This window comes from Taurulus bubalis, assembly GCF_910589615.1.
Source record: "Taurulus bubalis genome assembly, chromosome: 11".
NCBI classification, from domain to species: Eukaryota; Metazoa; Chordata; class Actinopteri; order Perciformes; family Cottidae; genus Taurulus; species Taurulus bubalis.
The window spans coordinates 5,458,427-5,476,128 of NC_136599.1; the positions used below are offsets into that span (position 1 = coordinate 5,458,427).

Consider the following 17,702-nt stretch of genomic DNA (forward strand, 5'->3'; position numbering starts at 1 on the left):
GTTTGTCCCGTGAGAGCCGGAGAGTCACCGCAGTGTTTCTGTCGCCTCGTTCACGTCTACGAGGCGTCGCTGATCGGCCTCTCGGTGCCAGAACACCGGCCTGGACAGCTTCAACACTTTGCTGCGTCCGAATGTTGTGAGTCTTTGCAGCTGTTCTCCAGTCATCAGGGGTTTTGTGATGACACAGCAGTTCCTATGGAAGCCCATTTCCGAAGTAAGAGAAAAAAAGATTAGATAAAAAGTCATGATGATGAGATAAAAAGTCGAAATTATGAGCTAAGAAAGTCGAAATTATGAGCTAAGAAAGGCGAAATTATGAGATGGAAAGTGCGCTAAAGTGGCGCACCAGATAAACGGAAAGGAACATTTTGACTTTCTATCTCATAATTTCGACTTTCTTTCATAATTATGACTTTCTATCTTACAATTATCACTTTCTATCTTATAATTATCACTTTCTATCTCATCATTATCACTTTCTATCTTATAATTATCACTTTCTATCTCATCATTATCACTTTCTATCTTATAATTATCACTTTCTATCTCATCATTATCACTTTCTATCTTATAATTATGACTTTCTATCTCATAATATCGACTTTCTATCTTATAATTATGACTTTCTATCTTATAATTATGACTTTCTATCTCATAATTATGACTTTCTATCTCATAATTATGACTTTCTATCTTATAATTATCACTTTCTATCTTATAATTATCACTTTCTATCTTATAATTATGACTTTCTATCTCATAATTATGACTTTCTATCTTATAATTATCACTTTCTATCTCATCATTATCACTTTCTATCTTATAATTACGACTGTCTATCTCATAATTATGACTTTCTATCTCATCATTATCACTTTCTATCTTATAATTATGACTTTCTATCTCATCAATATCACTTTCTATCATCATTATGACTTTCTATCTTATAATATCGACTTTCTATCTTATAATTATGACTTTCTATCTCATCAATATCACTTTCTATCATCATTATGACTTTCTATCTTATAATTACGACTTTCTATCTCATAATTATGACTTTCTATCTTATAATTATGACTTTCTATCTTATAATTATGACTTTCTATCTCATCAATATCACTTTCTATCATCATTATGACTTTCTATCTCATAATTTTTTGCTTTTACTGGCGGAAATGGACCTCCATACTTGCAACGTTGTCTCCCCGATGTGCACAATGAACTTCGGCGTCCCAAAAGCACCGTAGGATGGAGATCGTTAATGAAGTCATCTCTGCCTGCATGAGCCTCCATCGCTGCTCACCCATTGGCCGGTCGGCGGGACAGACTCAGGGGGCTTCAAAAGGATGGAGAGAGTTTTCAAAGACGCCCCCTGGCGCTACATGCTTCATCATCATAAAAAAAAGCAATGTGTGCCTAATCCATAACCCACTTTTTTTGGCTCATATGCAGCCCAAACATAAATCCCAGTGCATAGTGGGAACTCGTTCTATTTTCAAAGAGCAGTGTTCAGAAGTTTCAGATTAGTAGGAACATCTGTGGGTTGTTTTTAGACTCTGGCGACGCTGCAGAAATGAGCAATTGTTGCCATTTCTTGCCGATTTGTGTCGCCGTGCGGTTGTCGCTCACGCAGTCGCGCCATATTTTGGAGGCGCAGCTGCAAGCGGACGGGTTAAATGTATCGTGAGTGTTTTCCCCTCGGCAGCATGGTTTGTTTTAGGCTCACACACAGCCACACTGTAATTAAACCCCAATTATCAAATGATGACGGGCAAATAGACGATAATTTCTTGACTTTGACGATTTATTTCAGTCCTCGTATTGTGTGGATGCCAGTGAATGTGAGACACATAATGCATGTCCTCAACACATTTGCCAAGGGTCAGACACACACACACACACACACACGCACACACACACTTGCAAGAACAGTTAAATGGACGGACTGGAAGTTTCTGCATAAATCAAAATGAAAGCAACATTAATCATAAAGTCCTTGCTCCGTCATGTTTTTTTTTTTTTTTTACTTTTTAGGCTTTTTTCTTCCTGAGCGAAAAATGAAAAAAAAATCATTTTCCATAAAGTGACAAAGGTCCCGTGTCGGAGCTGAATCCAGGATGTCGCAGTTATTTGGTGTGCGCTGTATCACTCACTGAGGCGGAGGAAAACAACATTTCTCACGTCGTATCTGAAAAGAAATGTGGAAAAGGAAAAAGGGAAAGTTGGGTAATCATTTTCCACTGAAGCGGCGGTGGCTGTGCGAGGCGCTCGCTGAGTGATTGATCTCCTGTGTGTTTTTTTTTTTTTTGCTTGTGTGCCTTCAAAAGGGAAGGAAAGGAAGTGAAATATTAATTATTATGCCATGTGTGCCCTCTCCAGTGTGCTGAATCACTCCGCTTGTTTCTGATGTTTTGAGCGAGCTCGTCGGGGAAAAGTTCAAAGAAAACTGTCATCGCACGACGTGTTTGGAGTCATTCAGCAGAATCATGTTGCAAAAATAACACTAAATGACTGTGACTTGCCTTTTTTTTTTATCGCAGACAAATTAATAACTGTTCTTTTCAGACGTCTGTTTGATGCGTTCGCTTCCTGCAGACTTTAGAAAGTGAGTTAAAGAATCAATCCTGTGAAACAGTCCTGTGAATTTATCTACTAATTAATTTAATTGACAGATCAGTAAAACTGAATATCACACAAAAGCACCACTTTTGAAATATAGGGATGTGTTCAAGAGATTCTTGGAAATACATCATGAGTCAAAACAAAACAATGTTGAATGGATCTAACTTTTTTTTATTTGTGCTGTGTGCCATCTTCTGTACTCTTAACCAGTAACACATACAGTGGTAATAACTCATCTGAACAATATCTCACAAGTGTTACTTTTCCATTTTGATACCAATATTATAAAAGCAGACATTGTGTGCAGAAATACTCCTTTTTTTTAGTTTGGGTATGCAACTTTACCCACTGAAGGGACCAAAAACGTCCGATTAGTCGACTGACTGATGAAGAACATTTATTAATCGAGCGACTCGGGTGTTGAAGCGTCGTTCTCAGGAAACTGTGACCCGTCACATTCAGAGCGGCTGCTGGACTTTAACAGCAGAGAGACGAACCCCTGGGATCCATTTGAACGGTTTCTCCTTCTTCTTCTTGACTTCTTCTTCTTCTTCTTCTTCTTCTTCTTCTTCTTCTTCTTCTTCTTCTTCTTCTTCTCCTTCTTCTCCTTGTTTTGCGCTCCTCTCGTGTTAATCTGTTTCTCTTCTTTCTCGAGGTCTCCATCTCTTTTCTCTCCTCCTGCACCGGCCACCGCTCAGTCTGCTGAGAGCAAATTACCCCAGAAAATACAACAATAAGACCAGAAAGCGTTTAAATTGATCGCGTTTCGCTTCACAGACGAAGAGCCGGCTCATCCAAAGGCTCCCAGCACAAAGGCTCGAAACAAGTGGAATATAGAGGTGGTTCTTTATTTGGTTCTGTTGAGTTTAGGGTTATTTAACTTCTATCCAACACACATTTGATTAAAGCAGCTTTCAGTGATTGCAAAAGAAGAAGAACTTAATTTATGGCTTTTCCAATTTATCTCTTTATCTACGAAACGTTAACAATGAAAGGGAAACATGTCCACCACAAGTTGTTGTCCAAAAGACAAAGATATTATACAGAAGATATAAAATACACAGAAAAGCAACGAGTCTTAATATTTGATAAAGCAGAGGATTTTAAGTAGTAAATCATCAAAATTACTGCTTATTTAATAATATAAATCAATATAAAGCTAATTATTTCAGCTCTTGCATGTGTTTTCTTTCTTTTTTTATACCTAAATTTGCACCAATTTCAGCTGTGCTCGAAACGTTTCTGTTGATGTGACCACGCTTCTGTACACGCATCGTCCAGTTAGAATACAGGGATGTGTGTGTGATGATGCTCCAGTGCACCAGAATATTTGGCTCAACCCCCAATCTCCACACCAAATGACTCACGGACTTTGAGGCGTGAGGTTTAGTTCTGTCCCGCCGTCACATCGCCGAGTGTTTGAGGAATCTCTCTCTGGCAGACGTTTGGATCCCTTTATGAACCCTTTCTGTAAATCTGCAGATGTTTTGCCCAAGAGAATTACCCACAATTCATAGCAACGTGACAGTAAACACTTAAGCCAAATTAAATTGTCTCCAAAAAACATTAAGGATTAAAGATGGAACATAAAAAAAACACATGAAAGCAGAGTAACGGAGAGATTATGTTACACAGATTTCTTCATCAAGCCTTTCATTTTGTCATTGAAGCTGATTTGACAAAAAAAACAGTAAATAGATTATTTAAAATGACCTCTCACCTTGTGAGGGAAGATCCTGGAAGACGTTTAAATCAGGGAATAAGTGGTTCAGATAAATACCCACAATTGTACATAATATTTGTATATAGGGTTCAGGGTTTAAGGCCTTAGGGGGTACTTTGGGATGGGGTCTATAGATGGAGAAAACAGCCTTTTGTTAAATGTATTTATACATTTGCACTGTCCTTTGTCTCAAATAGGTTAAACTACTATAACCTGAACCCAGCGTGTTCCTCAAGGCGTTCAATGGACGCCAGAGCGGAGGAGGAGAAGTGATGGTCATGAAATGTAAAGCACCGAAAAGCTGAATGTGAAAACAGAGAAATCTGAATTAATAAAAATGAAAAGAGATGAATTATAAATTAGAAACTTTCTAGTTTCCATTACCCCCCTCCTGCCCCCCCCCAAAAAAGTCTCAACAGCCAATATAAGTAAAAGAGGCGAAAATGGCTTCTTGATCTGCTACGCTTTATCAAACTTAATTGGAATTTTGCAACTGAAGTACAGCAGCAAAGTACAGTTGGCGTAGTCTATTATAATAAATGGTAAAAAAAAATGCAAGTCAGACAAGAACATTTACGTGCACTTAAATAGTTTCGAGTACATTTTCATCAAGCTCTTTGCAGTTCATTATGTAAACCGTTTCACTCGGAGAACACTCCAGAATCAATCAGGATACATAAATCAATTAATTGTTTCAGCTGTGAAATATTAACACAAAATACTAAACTATAACCGGCGAAGAGGAAGAGGAAGATTAAACTGAATCCAGTTTGCAGAAGCTCCGGATGAGTCAGCTGTTAGAGCAACCCTCTTTTTTATTTTTTATTTTTGGCTGTATGTCCCAAATACTGAACATAATGTCAGCATTACTATTGATTATAGAGAATATATATATATATATTATTATTTATTATATTCTCATAATTCTTTTTTAAATGTAATAAAGAAATATATATCTCATCCAGGAAGTGAAAGAACAAGCGTCTCCATAATGTCTTTTTGAAGTAGCTGTTGTATTCCACCCTGTCAGTCCTCATTAACCCCCCCACGTCCTCTCCTGTAATGGTCTCTCCCACTTATATGTTCTCCTGCGAAGGGGTTCATTATAAAAGGAGTAAATATCCCCTGTGATGTACTCTCCTGCTCTCATTAACTGCCATGTGGAGAGTGCTCGAGCGTGGAGAGGTGAAAGCCGGAAGTGTGCTTTATGTTCGGGAGAAGTCAGAGTGGAGCAGCCGGCCAATCAGGATGCAGGATTGCAGCTTTACTGCTTTGTGCGGTTTACTGAGGGGAGGAGAATGCGCATCCATCTGAAGGCGTGCGGCTGCGACTTGAAACGACCTGAAAAAAGTGCCGTGCTGAATATTATGAGCAGATCTGACGTATAGGAATATAGATGACGCCGTCAACAGAGAGGGGAAGGAAGGGGAAAAAACTTCCTTTGTGGCAGTTCCTCAGTTCCATGAAGACAAAGCACGTTTTAACTGATTGCCTGTGCAGTAGCTTCTGTATTCACTGCCTGCAGCTGCCATCCAGTTCAGTCCTGTCCACAGTAAGGCCTCTCTGCACCCATCACGCCCAGCTCAAGGCTGAATGAAGGCTTTTAAATACCAGAGATGCTCCCTTATTCTTTTTTTCCTCACTTCATGCCTCTCTTTTGATGTTTTTTCTTCTTTCTCTCTCCAGATATTCTCATTTCTTCTCCTCATTCGCCCAAAAAACCAAAAACATCTGCTTCTCTGGATTCTGTCCCCCTCTCTGACTCTGTTTGTCCCATTCTGTCTCTTCAATTAAGGAAATGCATTTGACTTGATGACTATAGATGCAGGCTTTGCCGAGGTTAACGAAAGGCTGGCCGGTCACGGCCAAGTGTAAATCTTTCCGCGAGCGTTTACGTCCCTCTCTTAAAGCTCCCGTGGTATTGCCAAAATGGTCGTAAAAGCTGTTATTAATATCGCAACCGCTCCGCGTATACGCGGCCTGGGCTCTGATTTTGGCGTCCGACCATTAGCACGGATCTGGAACCAGGGGCTCCATTATATGTCTAAATAATTCAGATGCCTTATGATATTCATTATGGGCGAATGAGTATCTCAGAGCAGAACCTGTGATTATCTCCAGGCCCTCTAATAAGACCTCTGCAAGAGCCTATTGATTCCTGGGAACTGCTTTTTTTTTCTGCTTTTTTTCGTGGGATCAAACAGCCAGGGTGCTATTAGCCGGTCGGAGGCAGGAAAGGAGGCTCGCGAGGCCGCGATGGAGCCGCAGGGGGCAAATGTGGTGGACGAGTGACACGTGCAGAAGAAATGGAGAAAGTGTATCGCCGGTGGTGGGTTCAAGGACCGTGCACCGCATCTGGGATTGTGTGTACTCGCCTGCTGCATTCCTGCTCAGGGTCCTTACGGTCGTGGAAAACCTGGAAAAGTCATGGAATTTTAAAAATGGTTATTTCCAGGCCTGGAAAAGTCCTTGAAAAAAAAAAATTCAATCGCCAAAGTTTTGGAAAAATCATGGAAATGTGTTATATTCATGTGTTCATGACGTTCATTTAATCAAAGGTTTGCTGTATGCTTTGTATTCTCATTGTTAGTTTAAATACTACATTTCCTCATTTTTTCATGTTTACACTGAGATTTCACAAAATGTTTGGTCATGGAAATTTGGTTTAAAGTCATGGAAACGTGTATGAGCCCTGCTGCGCTCTGGAAGGCTTTTACGATTATTCATTTATTGTGTATTGTCGCACACGGTCCTTGACATGAAGGAGCAGTTGTTGTGCACAAGAGTTAGTCTGTTAGTGGCAATGAAAGTTACTTCCTCCTCCCATAAAATGCAGCCAATTGCATGAATTATTTCTTTATTTACTGCCGTTTAGCATTGTTAAGTTTCGATTCCGCCAGATGTGAACGTTCCAATGATTTTAACGGGCCCGTGGAACGGAGAGCCCACTTCCACAATGCGTTTGAACTCTTGGGAAAAGCTCTGGGTCGGCCTTTTGAAGTTCCCAGCTTCTGTTTCGTCATCGCGCTCTGAGAGTTAATTACAGGCGCCGTGGAGCGGCATCACAGGAAACTCCTCACGGCCATGTGGCTGGAGATAAGTTACTGTGACTCTGAGCAGCGGAGGACGATGGAGGCTCTTTGTGCTTCACTCGGTTCTGTTTGTTGATCGTTTTTTTGGCGGGAAAATGCATGAATGAGCGTATTTGCACGTTGTGATGCTTCATGATGAGCAGTGTTGGCTGTTTTTCTCATGTATTTTAGTCCCTGTAGAGTGTCGACAGATTTAAACTGATTCTGCAAGAACATGTTGGAGATAATCTGATATTCAATCCATAACTTCAGCTGCAAAATATCTGTTTACAAATAATAAAGCATTCAACTTTTTCCGGTAAAGTTTACTTTAAAGTTTGTAAAAACAATCACAATAACTGAAATAACTGAAATGCTTTTGTTCTAAATGGCTCAAATAATTCAGCACGAAAAAACTAAAAGATAATAACTAAAAAGTGACCAATACTCTGAAGAAATCTCCGACCAAAATGAGTAGTGCTGAAGCTAAACATGTATTCTTCTCAAATGTGACCATTTACTTCTCTTATTGTACCATGAATATATTTGTGTTTATGTAACAAAACAAGCTTTAAAAAAATGTCTGCTTCTATGATTTTCAAGGCTAAAAATGAAAAACACAACAGCAGAGTCCACATTGGTTACATAACAGAGAATATACTGGAGCCTCACTTCCTGCGTCTAAACCTTCGCGTGACGTCGTTGGCGGTTCTGATCGTGAAGACGTGGCCCGCCATGTCCGTTTTTAAAAAAAAAAACAACTCTCCGTTCAGTTCGTTTTGTGCTTTTTCAAAGGCGAGAGCTGCGAATCCGAGCGGCGGCTCAAGATGACCTCGACTCGCTATGAAGCCGTAACAACCGGGACGACCTTTGACCCGCTGCAACAAACACGGACCCATTGAATCGCATGGCGGCGAGCAGACCCGCTCAGTAATTGGCCGTGACATTATCCGTGATACGGTCACGACTCAAGACACTTGTGAAATATTAATTACTATATATATATATTTTTTTTTTAAAGCAGCAGCAGATGGAATATGAATGCAATCTGCATGCGTGAAAGAGCAGCTTGATTACAACAAAACGTGTTTTTCTTCTAAGCGTGGGAGTAAATTCAAATCTTCAGGCCGTGATGAAAAGACACTCACCTGTCTAGCAACATGCACAGGTGTTGCACATCGAGACAAAAGCCTCCAGGCGCTCTTTGCTTCTCTGTACTACCCGTTTCCACTTTTCCTGCTAAATTAAATGCAGTGAGAGATCAGTGATGTGATTCCAGTCCGCCACACAGCGGATCCTCCCATCGGCTCCATGCCACAGGGGCCTTCAGGTCCACCTCTCGGCCTGAGAGGATGCCTTAGCGAGTCCTCGGCTGCAGCGTAGAGGGAGCGCTTGCATGGGGCGGAGGCCAGAGAACAAGTAGTAGTATTTTTTTCTTCTTTCCCTCCCTGGAAATAAAAGTTGTGATCGCTTGTTCTCAGCTGCTTTATCAGCGCTCTGCTCAAGAAGAGGGATTTGTCTGCGTGCGCGTGGAGATATTAACAAGATGCTGCCGCTGCTGACTCGTGTTGGGGGTGAAGCCGAGAGCAGACGACAGAGGGATTGAGATTGTTGGAATATATTTTCTTTCCCTCGCTTCACAGGTCATAAAGAAGCATGGATGAAAAATGCAAAAGCAGCACAACCTGATCAAGGAGCTCTGCACCCGCTTTGTATGTGTGCATATTGCATATCGATGCCGTATTTCACATCAGATTCACATGCAATGTACATGACAATACACCATAAAGAGCATAAAGAGGACACAGATTACTTATCATTAGTCACTTCAATGCATTGTTCAAGGGTCACGGGGCAATTTGCTTACTTTTCTTTGTATATTTTGCTGATGACACTTCTGTAGTTGTACTTAAAGTCACTGAGAGTAAGTTCTAACTGGTTATTAAACTATGACTGATGTAGAAGGTTTTAGTATTGGCACTTTTATATAGTATAGGATGTTAACACATATTGTGTGTGCAGTCCTTGAAGCCACAGCTTCACATCAGTATGACTGACAGCAGCTTATCGAGAAGCGTAAACTCCTGCGGTGGCAGCAAAGAGCCTCAGCGGAGGCCCGAGAGGTCAAGAAAGAGTCGTGTCTGCAGCGTCCGGAGCAGAGACGGCTCTTTGTTTGGCCCGCTATGAAAAGCTCGTCTGTCTCCTGCCTCTGATGTTCTAAGGCTGGAGGCCAAGTCGGTGACAGAAGGAGCCTTTCGCACAGCGCCGTGCGCTCTGCCAGAGAGCTACAGAGGAGGCCGAGCTGCGTTTGTAGCATGGGGGTGGGGGAGAAAAAGAAAAACTAAGCTTCCCATGTCCAGCGTCAGACGGCAGAGGTCACGATCTCCGGGAGTTCAGTTTTTCCAGCTGTTCACACCAACAGGAGTGGTTGGGGCAAATGTTTTCGTGGAACAAAAATGCACTGAAGATAACGACGCTGAAATAACTTACTCTGCTTTTCTAAAACACACAAACTCTCCATATTTATATCCATTCCTGGGATTTAGTGCACCGTCATCCTCCCGTCTTACGTAAGCACGGTCGCTTGAGTCTACCAGTTGTGTTTGATTAACGGAGCATGCAACGTGAGCTTCACCCTCACTCCGCCTGCCACATGTGGCCCAACATCACCTCTCCTGAGGGAAATGTTTCCCCAACATCAGTAATGGCATCGATCACCTCGGGGCCGCCGCCGCCGCCAACGTTCATGCGGAGGAAAGCGATGCACTGCCACCTTGTGGCGCGCGGCTCTCGGTGCTGCAGGTGAACGTCGGTCGTCTCTCGATCTCTCCTCCCTCCCTCCCTCCCTCTCTCTCTCTCTCCATTTCTGATGCGTTTGAAGTGGGCTGAAGTCTCATGAGGAGACGGGACCCCTGCAGAGCAGCTTAGCTCAGTGCGTGATAATGCTTCCCACTGTTGCTCCTACATCTGGTGCAGACGCTCTGTAACAACAAACAGACATTTTCTCCTGTGAGAGATATGTATATTTTAGCTTTTTTTTTTTTTTATCCGAGGAAGCGTGGCAACCTAAAAAGAGCAAAAACAGAACGCACTTTGATGGGAACAAAAAGTGCTGAAATCAGTTTTGAGAACTTGATTTTTTTCCGTGACCTCCAGCTGTTTACTGTACCTCTGTTATCCGTCTTCAGATCAGCTGACTGACAGCCAATTCAGCCCAAAACAAGCATAGTCAGGACATTCTGTGATGTTTCAATTACAGCTGAGCAACTCTTGGTTATTTTTTTTTTGTCTCTCTTCGTTTTTTCTTTTATAAAGCAACAACAAAACAAAGAAAACCAATGTTTAGATAGCGCTGCAGCTCGTGAACATTGTCATCGTTCATCACGATTCATTACTCCATGAACAGATTAGTTAGTCTGTGCAGCTGCGTGACAGAAACATATCCATCAGAGTGGAGGAGTGCCAATCCTCAGACGCCTCATATGTAAGACCAACAATCCAAAACCGAAAGATAATCAATTCACCATCATCGACTAAATGGAGATTATTCACATTTAACAAACTGTGACTAACGAATATTGGTCTTTTTGCGAAGAAAAATACTTAAACGATGAATCATTGCCGATTTAATCTGTTATTGATGGACGACTTCTGCAGTTTTAGAGCAAGACTGTGAGTTAATCTCCAGCTCAGAGCTCCGTCCTTTCATGTTTTACCCCCTCAGCTGTTTAAAATGGAAATGCCCACTCGTCCCACTCGTCCTCCTCCAGTGATGATACTGCGGCTGCTCCAGCGCCATCAGACTGGTTTGTGAATGGGAGCTCACTACGTGGGCTCTCCAGCCGGCTCCACTTGTCAAGAGGACCGACGAGGCAATTAGTTAAGAACTCATCAGCATGCATTTCCTGTGACGCTAAAAGCCTTCTGCCTCGGTGCGTGCTCATGTATGTTCTTTGTGTGTGTGTGTGTGTGTGTGTGTGTGTGTGTGTGTGTGTGTGTGTGTGTGTGTGTGTGTGTGTGTGTGTGCACACAGCATACAAAGTATATGAGTTTTTTTTGTGTGCTGCCAGACTGGAAAGATTTCTGCACACAGTGCTGCACAGAATCCTACAGCTATAACTCACACACACACACACACACACACACACACACACACACACACACACACACACGCATGCCAGCTACATTGAAAGTGGCCATATGGTGACAGTGGAGAGGACAGAGTTTGGCTCAAGAAGGCCAACGTATGCAATATTTGTACATCTTTAAAGGCCACGCAGAAACATGTCTCGATGTGTGCAAACATGAACTTGTGTGTGTGTGTGTGTGTGTGTGTGTGTGTGCCCAGACTACTAACACTCTGCTCGACTACACACTGGATGGTGAGCAGAATGGCGCTCACCTGTCAGAGCCCCTCCCCCACACAACCTTTTGCCAACAGTTCTCTCACACACACACACACACACACACACACACACACACACACACACACACACACACAGACTGTGAACAGAGCACATCAATTGGTCAACGGTCGGCCTGCAGGTTACTTTATACGCTGAGCTTTGGTATAATTGTGCTCACTGATTACCTGTCTCTGGTGACATTACAGGGAAATGAGGAGGTGACTGGTCTAAAGGTCTAAAGGCCTGCTAGTGAGACGCTGCAATCTTTATCCGACGATTGGAAATGTTGAAATGTCAATTGTGTTAACCTCAGAGCTAACAACCTCCAGTTTGTCCTCAGATAAAAGGCGTCGGGGTTGAGTACGAACCTGAACAACTTGAGTAGATTAAGTGGAAATCTCCTTGTTTTGAGGTAAATTGCTTGTAAAATGGATATTGTGGTCAAAATGTGCCAAAAAAGGATAGACGTGGACGTTGGTACTCATCTGGGGAGCATGTGCACGCAGTAAACATTCAAATATCTCACTCCACATATGTAGATGTGAAGAGTTGCTGCAGGGATCATTAGAGAGCACGCAGCGAGATGACGCACACGTACACACAATTAGCCTCTACACAAGTTCATTAAGAGAGCGATGAAGGGCTGACGGTGCTCGTCACCTCGCCGTTAACGCTCGATACATCGGCAGCGTCAGAGTCTGCCCGCGGTGGAACGCATCCTCCCCTGGAGACGGGAAGCCATCAGCCCGGGGTTTCTGTCTCCAGCCCGTGTGTGTGTGTGTGTGTGTGTGTAGTTGTGTGTGTAGTTGTGTGTGTGTGTTTATAAAGTTCTGATGAGAGCTGGTCTCCATAGACACTCTCCTGCTTGCCTACCGTCCCGCTTTGGATGCTGTAACCAAGTGAAGGTGTCCACAACAGTACCATGCATTTCCTAATGGGGACACCTTCTAAAGCTTGTGTGCAGCCAAAACTTTCATATATATATATTTTTTAATTTCTGCTTAATATTTCACACTTCTATTCTGGTTTGGCCATCACTTGTCCGTGCACGCCACATGGATCCTCTTTCACTAACTTCTGGCAAAGTGAAGTCCAGAACTGAATGAAGACGTTCTGTAGCACCTTTTTTATTAAATGACTCGTTTCCCCATCTGATGATTTCCCTGTGTGGTTTCCATCGTCTCGCCTCTGTGTTTTTAGTTCTGTAGCGTTTCTTTTCTCTGAAGACGTAATTAGCCGGAGCTGTGTGCAGCATCTTTACCTAGTGCGCGCCATTCCTCACCGGACAGGAAAGCCTTGTCTGTTTTGAAAAGCACTACAGAGAAAAGAGCATTGATTTCAGAAGAGAGAAGGATGGAGGAGGAGAGTATGTGAGAAGAAGAGTAATTGGAAAAGAGGGGGAGAGATGGAGAAGAGAGAAAACAAAATGGGAGGGAGCCGGAGAGAAGGCATGATAATGAGCCCTACCTCTGACACATCCTCCTGTTTCTATGGAGACCAAGGAGCCAATCGCGTGGCCCTGCTGAGGACTGTACTACCGAGAGCAGATAAGAGGGTGGAGAGAGGCTCTGTGTTTACGAGAGGCGGCGTAATCTCCCAGTCGCTCTCCTGCAGGTTGTGTCCTCTCGCTTTTTTTAATCTTTTTTTTTTTTTTTTGGTTAGGAGTGGCCGCCTCCTCGGGCGCTGGCACCAGTAAAGAATTACCCATCACCCACCAGACTTTGAAACAGAGGCTTCACATCAGTCCTGAACAGAAATATCCTTTAGTTTCTTTTCCCCCCTCACCACCACCACCACCTCCTCTCCTCCTCCATCCTCAGCCAAGTCCCCCCTTCCTCCCGCCCCCCCCCGCCAGTCGCCAGCCTCTTGGACGCTCCTCGTTACATCACACACACACACACACACACACGCACACGCACACGCACACACCGCTCTCTGGCTGCCTGTGTTTGTGTGACTGGGAGAAGGGAGAGAGTGAAACGCTCGCTCGCCCCGTGTGCGCACGCCGTCTCAGTCACGCATTCCCATTGACCAGCAGCTTCTCGAGGATGGACAAGCCCAGCGTGTGGCGCGCCGTGGTGAGCAGCACGGACCCCCGGCGGACCCGAGACCCCGCGTCCCACTCCAGCAGACCGGGCTCCGCCATGGGTTACCGGCTCTACGACATGTGAGTAGCATGTGTGTGTGTGTGTGTGAATGCTGTCGGATGGGAGAGAGGACGGGGCGAGCGAGCGCTGGTGTAGCCGTCCCATTCATGGAGACGCCGTCGGTGGAGTGGGTGGAGGAAAACACGGCATCCACCTCTCCCACTGTCTATGCTGAGTCACCTATTGCATCCAGACCTTGCTCCGTCCTCTCATGTTCCCTTTCTGTCAACAACGTCTCTCTACCAGGGGAGGAGGCGACCGAGTGGAACATGGCGGGTGTTTTTTTTTTTTTATTTGTGTGAATGACACGCGAAGATGAATTAAAACCATGTGTCTTTAGACGGAGCTTTGTTTTTGTATTCGCGCAGCATTATGTGTGAAAGCACAACAGAGTCATGTGACTGATGGTTTCAGAGCCTCGGGGCGGCGGAGAGGAATGACTCATTTGTGGATGATGCTGTGACAGCTCTTACTGGGCACACGAGTTCCTCGCAGCTTCTGCCGTATATATTTGTGGGTGTGAGTGTGTTCTCTTGTGTGATTGGTACACTGTGTATGTGTGTGTGTGTGTGCGGCATTGCTGGTGTGTGTGGGTAAAATGCGGCTGGGTCTGAGCTGTTATTTTGGGGAAGGCGATGAGTCCTACAGTCCTGTGTGGAAAGCTCCAGTGTATCATGTGTCAGATCTGCTAGGGGATGAAAAGTGGATGAAATTAGATTGGGTTGCCGTTTATTTTTGTCGAATTTTCTGCACACAATCTGCCCTCTCCGAGTACTCAAGTATTTTCGCTGAATAAGCGTTCCGCTACCTCCGCAGAGGCACATTTAAGTTTGTTTTCTTCGCTGTCGTGTGTCGCCTGCATCACTTTCGACCCTCTGATTCTTTTTATCTACCATGCACGCACACGTATGTACTAAAGGATTGGTGCATAACGTTGAGCTGAATTACCCTGTCATGTCATGATCTAATACCAGACACGGCGATCAATCATCTTAATGAACACGAGACCTTCACGGGTCTCCACAGAGTCCTTCACAGACAATCTGGCTTGAATCTTCCATGTGCACAGCACAGCACAGTGCACACAAATACGTTCCTCAGAGTCTCTGCTTCATTGTGTTTTTGTTATTGCATTAAAGGCAATTGCACATCTCGTTCTGTCTGTGTGCTCTGAGACGTCTCTCCTCCCTGTTTCCCTCCAGCTTTAGTCCAAAGAGAGCGTTACCCACAGAAGGTCACGTGACACGGGTCGCAAGGGTGCAAATCGATGACTTTGTGAAACTGTCGTCGTCGTTGTTGCGGGGAAAGAGAACATGTGCCTCGGATTGACACTAATGTGTCGGTCGGGCTGTCTGTCACACGGACTGAGGCTCACAGCGCCGGGCCGATACTCCTTTAATGAGGAGCTGGAGCGGGATGGGTCTGTTGTGCTGTAAATGTCATTTCATCACCGTTGGCAGGCCGCCGGTCCCTCTGGAATGCTAACGCTGAGCTTACGGCACTTGAGGGGAAACAAGAGGAGGACAACCTGGACGTGGCCGAAGGCTTTCTCGGCCTTTAAGGACACTACACTTCACTTCTCTGGCCTGCATGGATGCAGCGGTGGAGTAGAATACTCTGAAACACAACAGGATGTGTGCAGTGTATTTTGTTGAGTTTAGCAGGGAGGAACAAGCGTGTGTGTGCGCCATGAACATTCATGCATACTAAGAGAAAAGTCAGTTAATGCGCTGCCATATGATAAGCAAATTGACAGGGAATTTTGTCACATGTTTACTGGTGCAGAGCAATGCACAGCATGGAGAGAAACTGTATGTTTAACCTGCACATGCTGTAATTTGTGATATGATACACATCAAACCGTACTGGTGTTGCTAAGTCAACGGCCTTTTGAGTTGGTTTAGTCTGAGGGGTTGTGACATGGATCTACACACACACACACACACACACACACACACACAGTGGATTCTTATTGTTAACCAGGCTTGTGCATTAAAAAAAAAAGGAATAATCGCTTTCTACTAATATGCAAATTTGTGTAATTCTAGATCCTGAAAGATATGAGATGGAGTTTAGATGTGCACGTCTTTTTTCTTCAAAAAAAACAAACACGAGCGCTTTGGTAATCCTATTGCCCGTGACATTACCATGCAGGGGGTTTGATCTTCGTGCATGGATTATTCCCCCTCCTCTCACACTGCATGGACAAGGTGGCTAATAAACATCAAATGGTTTTTTTACCCTTCATTTGGATAATGTCATGCATTCTCGGAGGGCATTCGCAGCAGAAAGCCGCTACGGCAGGAATGCCCGTTTTCTATTTTATTGGCCGAGAGATTCTTCGCCACTGTTCCAAGTGTCGCCAGCGCTGATGAAAAGGGAGAGTGCGTCACCAGAGCTGTGATTCACTGACGGCACATTCCTTCACTTTGATGCTGAGCCTTTGACAGCGCGGTGTGACCGAGAGGAGCGCACAAAGACAACTGCCGAATATGCCTCTGTATGGGACGCGGGCCGCTATTGCATGAGACAGCAACCGCAACCGCAATGCAATGCACGGCGTTGCCCGGCACGGGGGCACGCTGTCAGGTCACATAGCGTCAGTGGACAACGTTACAGAGCTGGAAGTGAGTCACTAGTTAAAGCAGGGTTACTTGCTGTATACATGCGCAGGGCTGTCTGCATAATAACCCTTTTGATTCGTCACTTGTTTGAAAGCTACAGTGACGCCTCGCTGACATAAACGACTACAGTCGTTCTGTAAAGTGGACATGATTGTAGCCGTTGAAGCAACCGTCAGTATTACTTGAGTCATTATTCCAAGCACTGTGTCGCTTATTCATTGATCTTTTGCCTTAATGGGTTTGACAAGGAAGTAGGACATTCCACAAGATTTCCTCTCTGCCTCCAATAATGTGTTGCAGGCTCGACTAGAATGTTCAATTCAGTTTATTTTGCATAGCCCAAAATGGGAGGGCTTTACAATCTGTACACCTATGACATCCCTGTCCCGGGACCTCACATCGGATCAGGAAAAACGGAAAAGGGAAGACGCCTTCAGGAGAGCAACAGAGGAGGATCCCAGAAAATGTCCCAGAACCAGAAAATGGTCCTCGAGCAGCATTGAAGTTACACGGAAATCCAGGAATGCGTTTATGTTACCCAAAAGCCGGATGTCCGGACTAACCGGGGTCCTGTGAGTGGCTGCTGGCCGCTATGGGCGTGGCTTAGCTGTACGTGTGCGTCTACCTGTTTGCGAACAATGCTGCAACAGTAGGGTTGCAAAATTCCGGGAATATTCAAAGTTGGAAATTTTCCACGGGAATTAACGGGAATATACCGGAATTAACGGGAATTAACAGGAATAAACTGACATTTTTGGGGTAATTTAACTGTATTTACCTTGTCATAAGCAGACATGCATGCAAACATTTATAATACAACTTTTAAAAATTGACATTTTGTGAGTAGAACTTTATTCTTTCATCGAACAACAAAAACATGAACGTTGAATACAAAAGGTGTATTCCCTATATCTGCAATACTGCTCTTGGCCTCTACGCAACTCGGCGCTCTCACACTTGCCAGGCATAGCGCTGAAACGTTCAGACGCAACACTGATGACAAAGACGTTCAAAAACAACAGAACGTTTATGTTTACGTTTATGTTTCTGGCAGACAATGTTCCCAACAAGCTGCATTCAGGGTCCAGCTGAAGTAGGCGTGCACA

General features: G+C 44.1%; 1 protein-coding gene across 5 annotated transcripts in view; it reads left to right on the forward strand.

Moving 5' to 3' along the window:
• LOC306743673 (IQ motif and SEC7 domain-containing protein 1-like) overlaps nt 1-17,702 on the forward strand; it is a gene marked incomplete at both ends in the record, with an annotated part of 83,301 nt that overhangs the window by 23,684 nt on the left and 41,915 nt on the right. The window contains one exon of one of the 5 annotated variants that reach the window (XM_079226209.1): nt 13,873-13,992. The exons of the other annotated variants lie outside the window; for them this stretch is intronic. Within the exon in view, the coding sequence (XP_079082335.1) occupies nt 13,873-13,992 (120 nt within the window). The remainder of the gene's footprint in view (nt 1-13,872; nt 13,993-17,702) is intronic. 5 annotated transcript variants of the gene reach the window in all.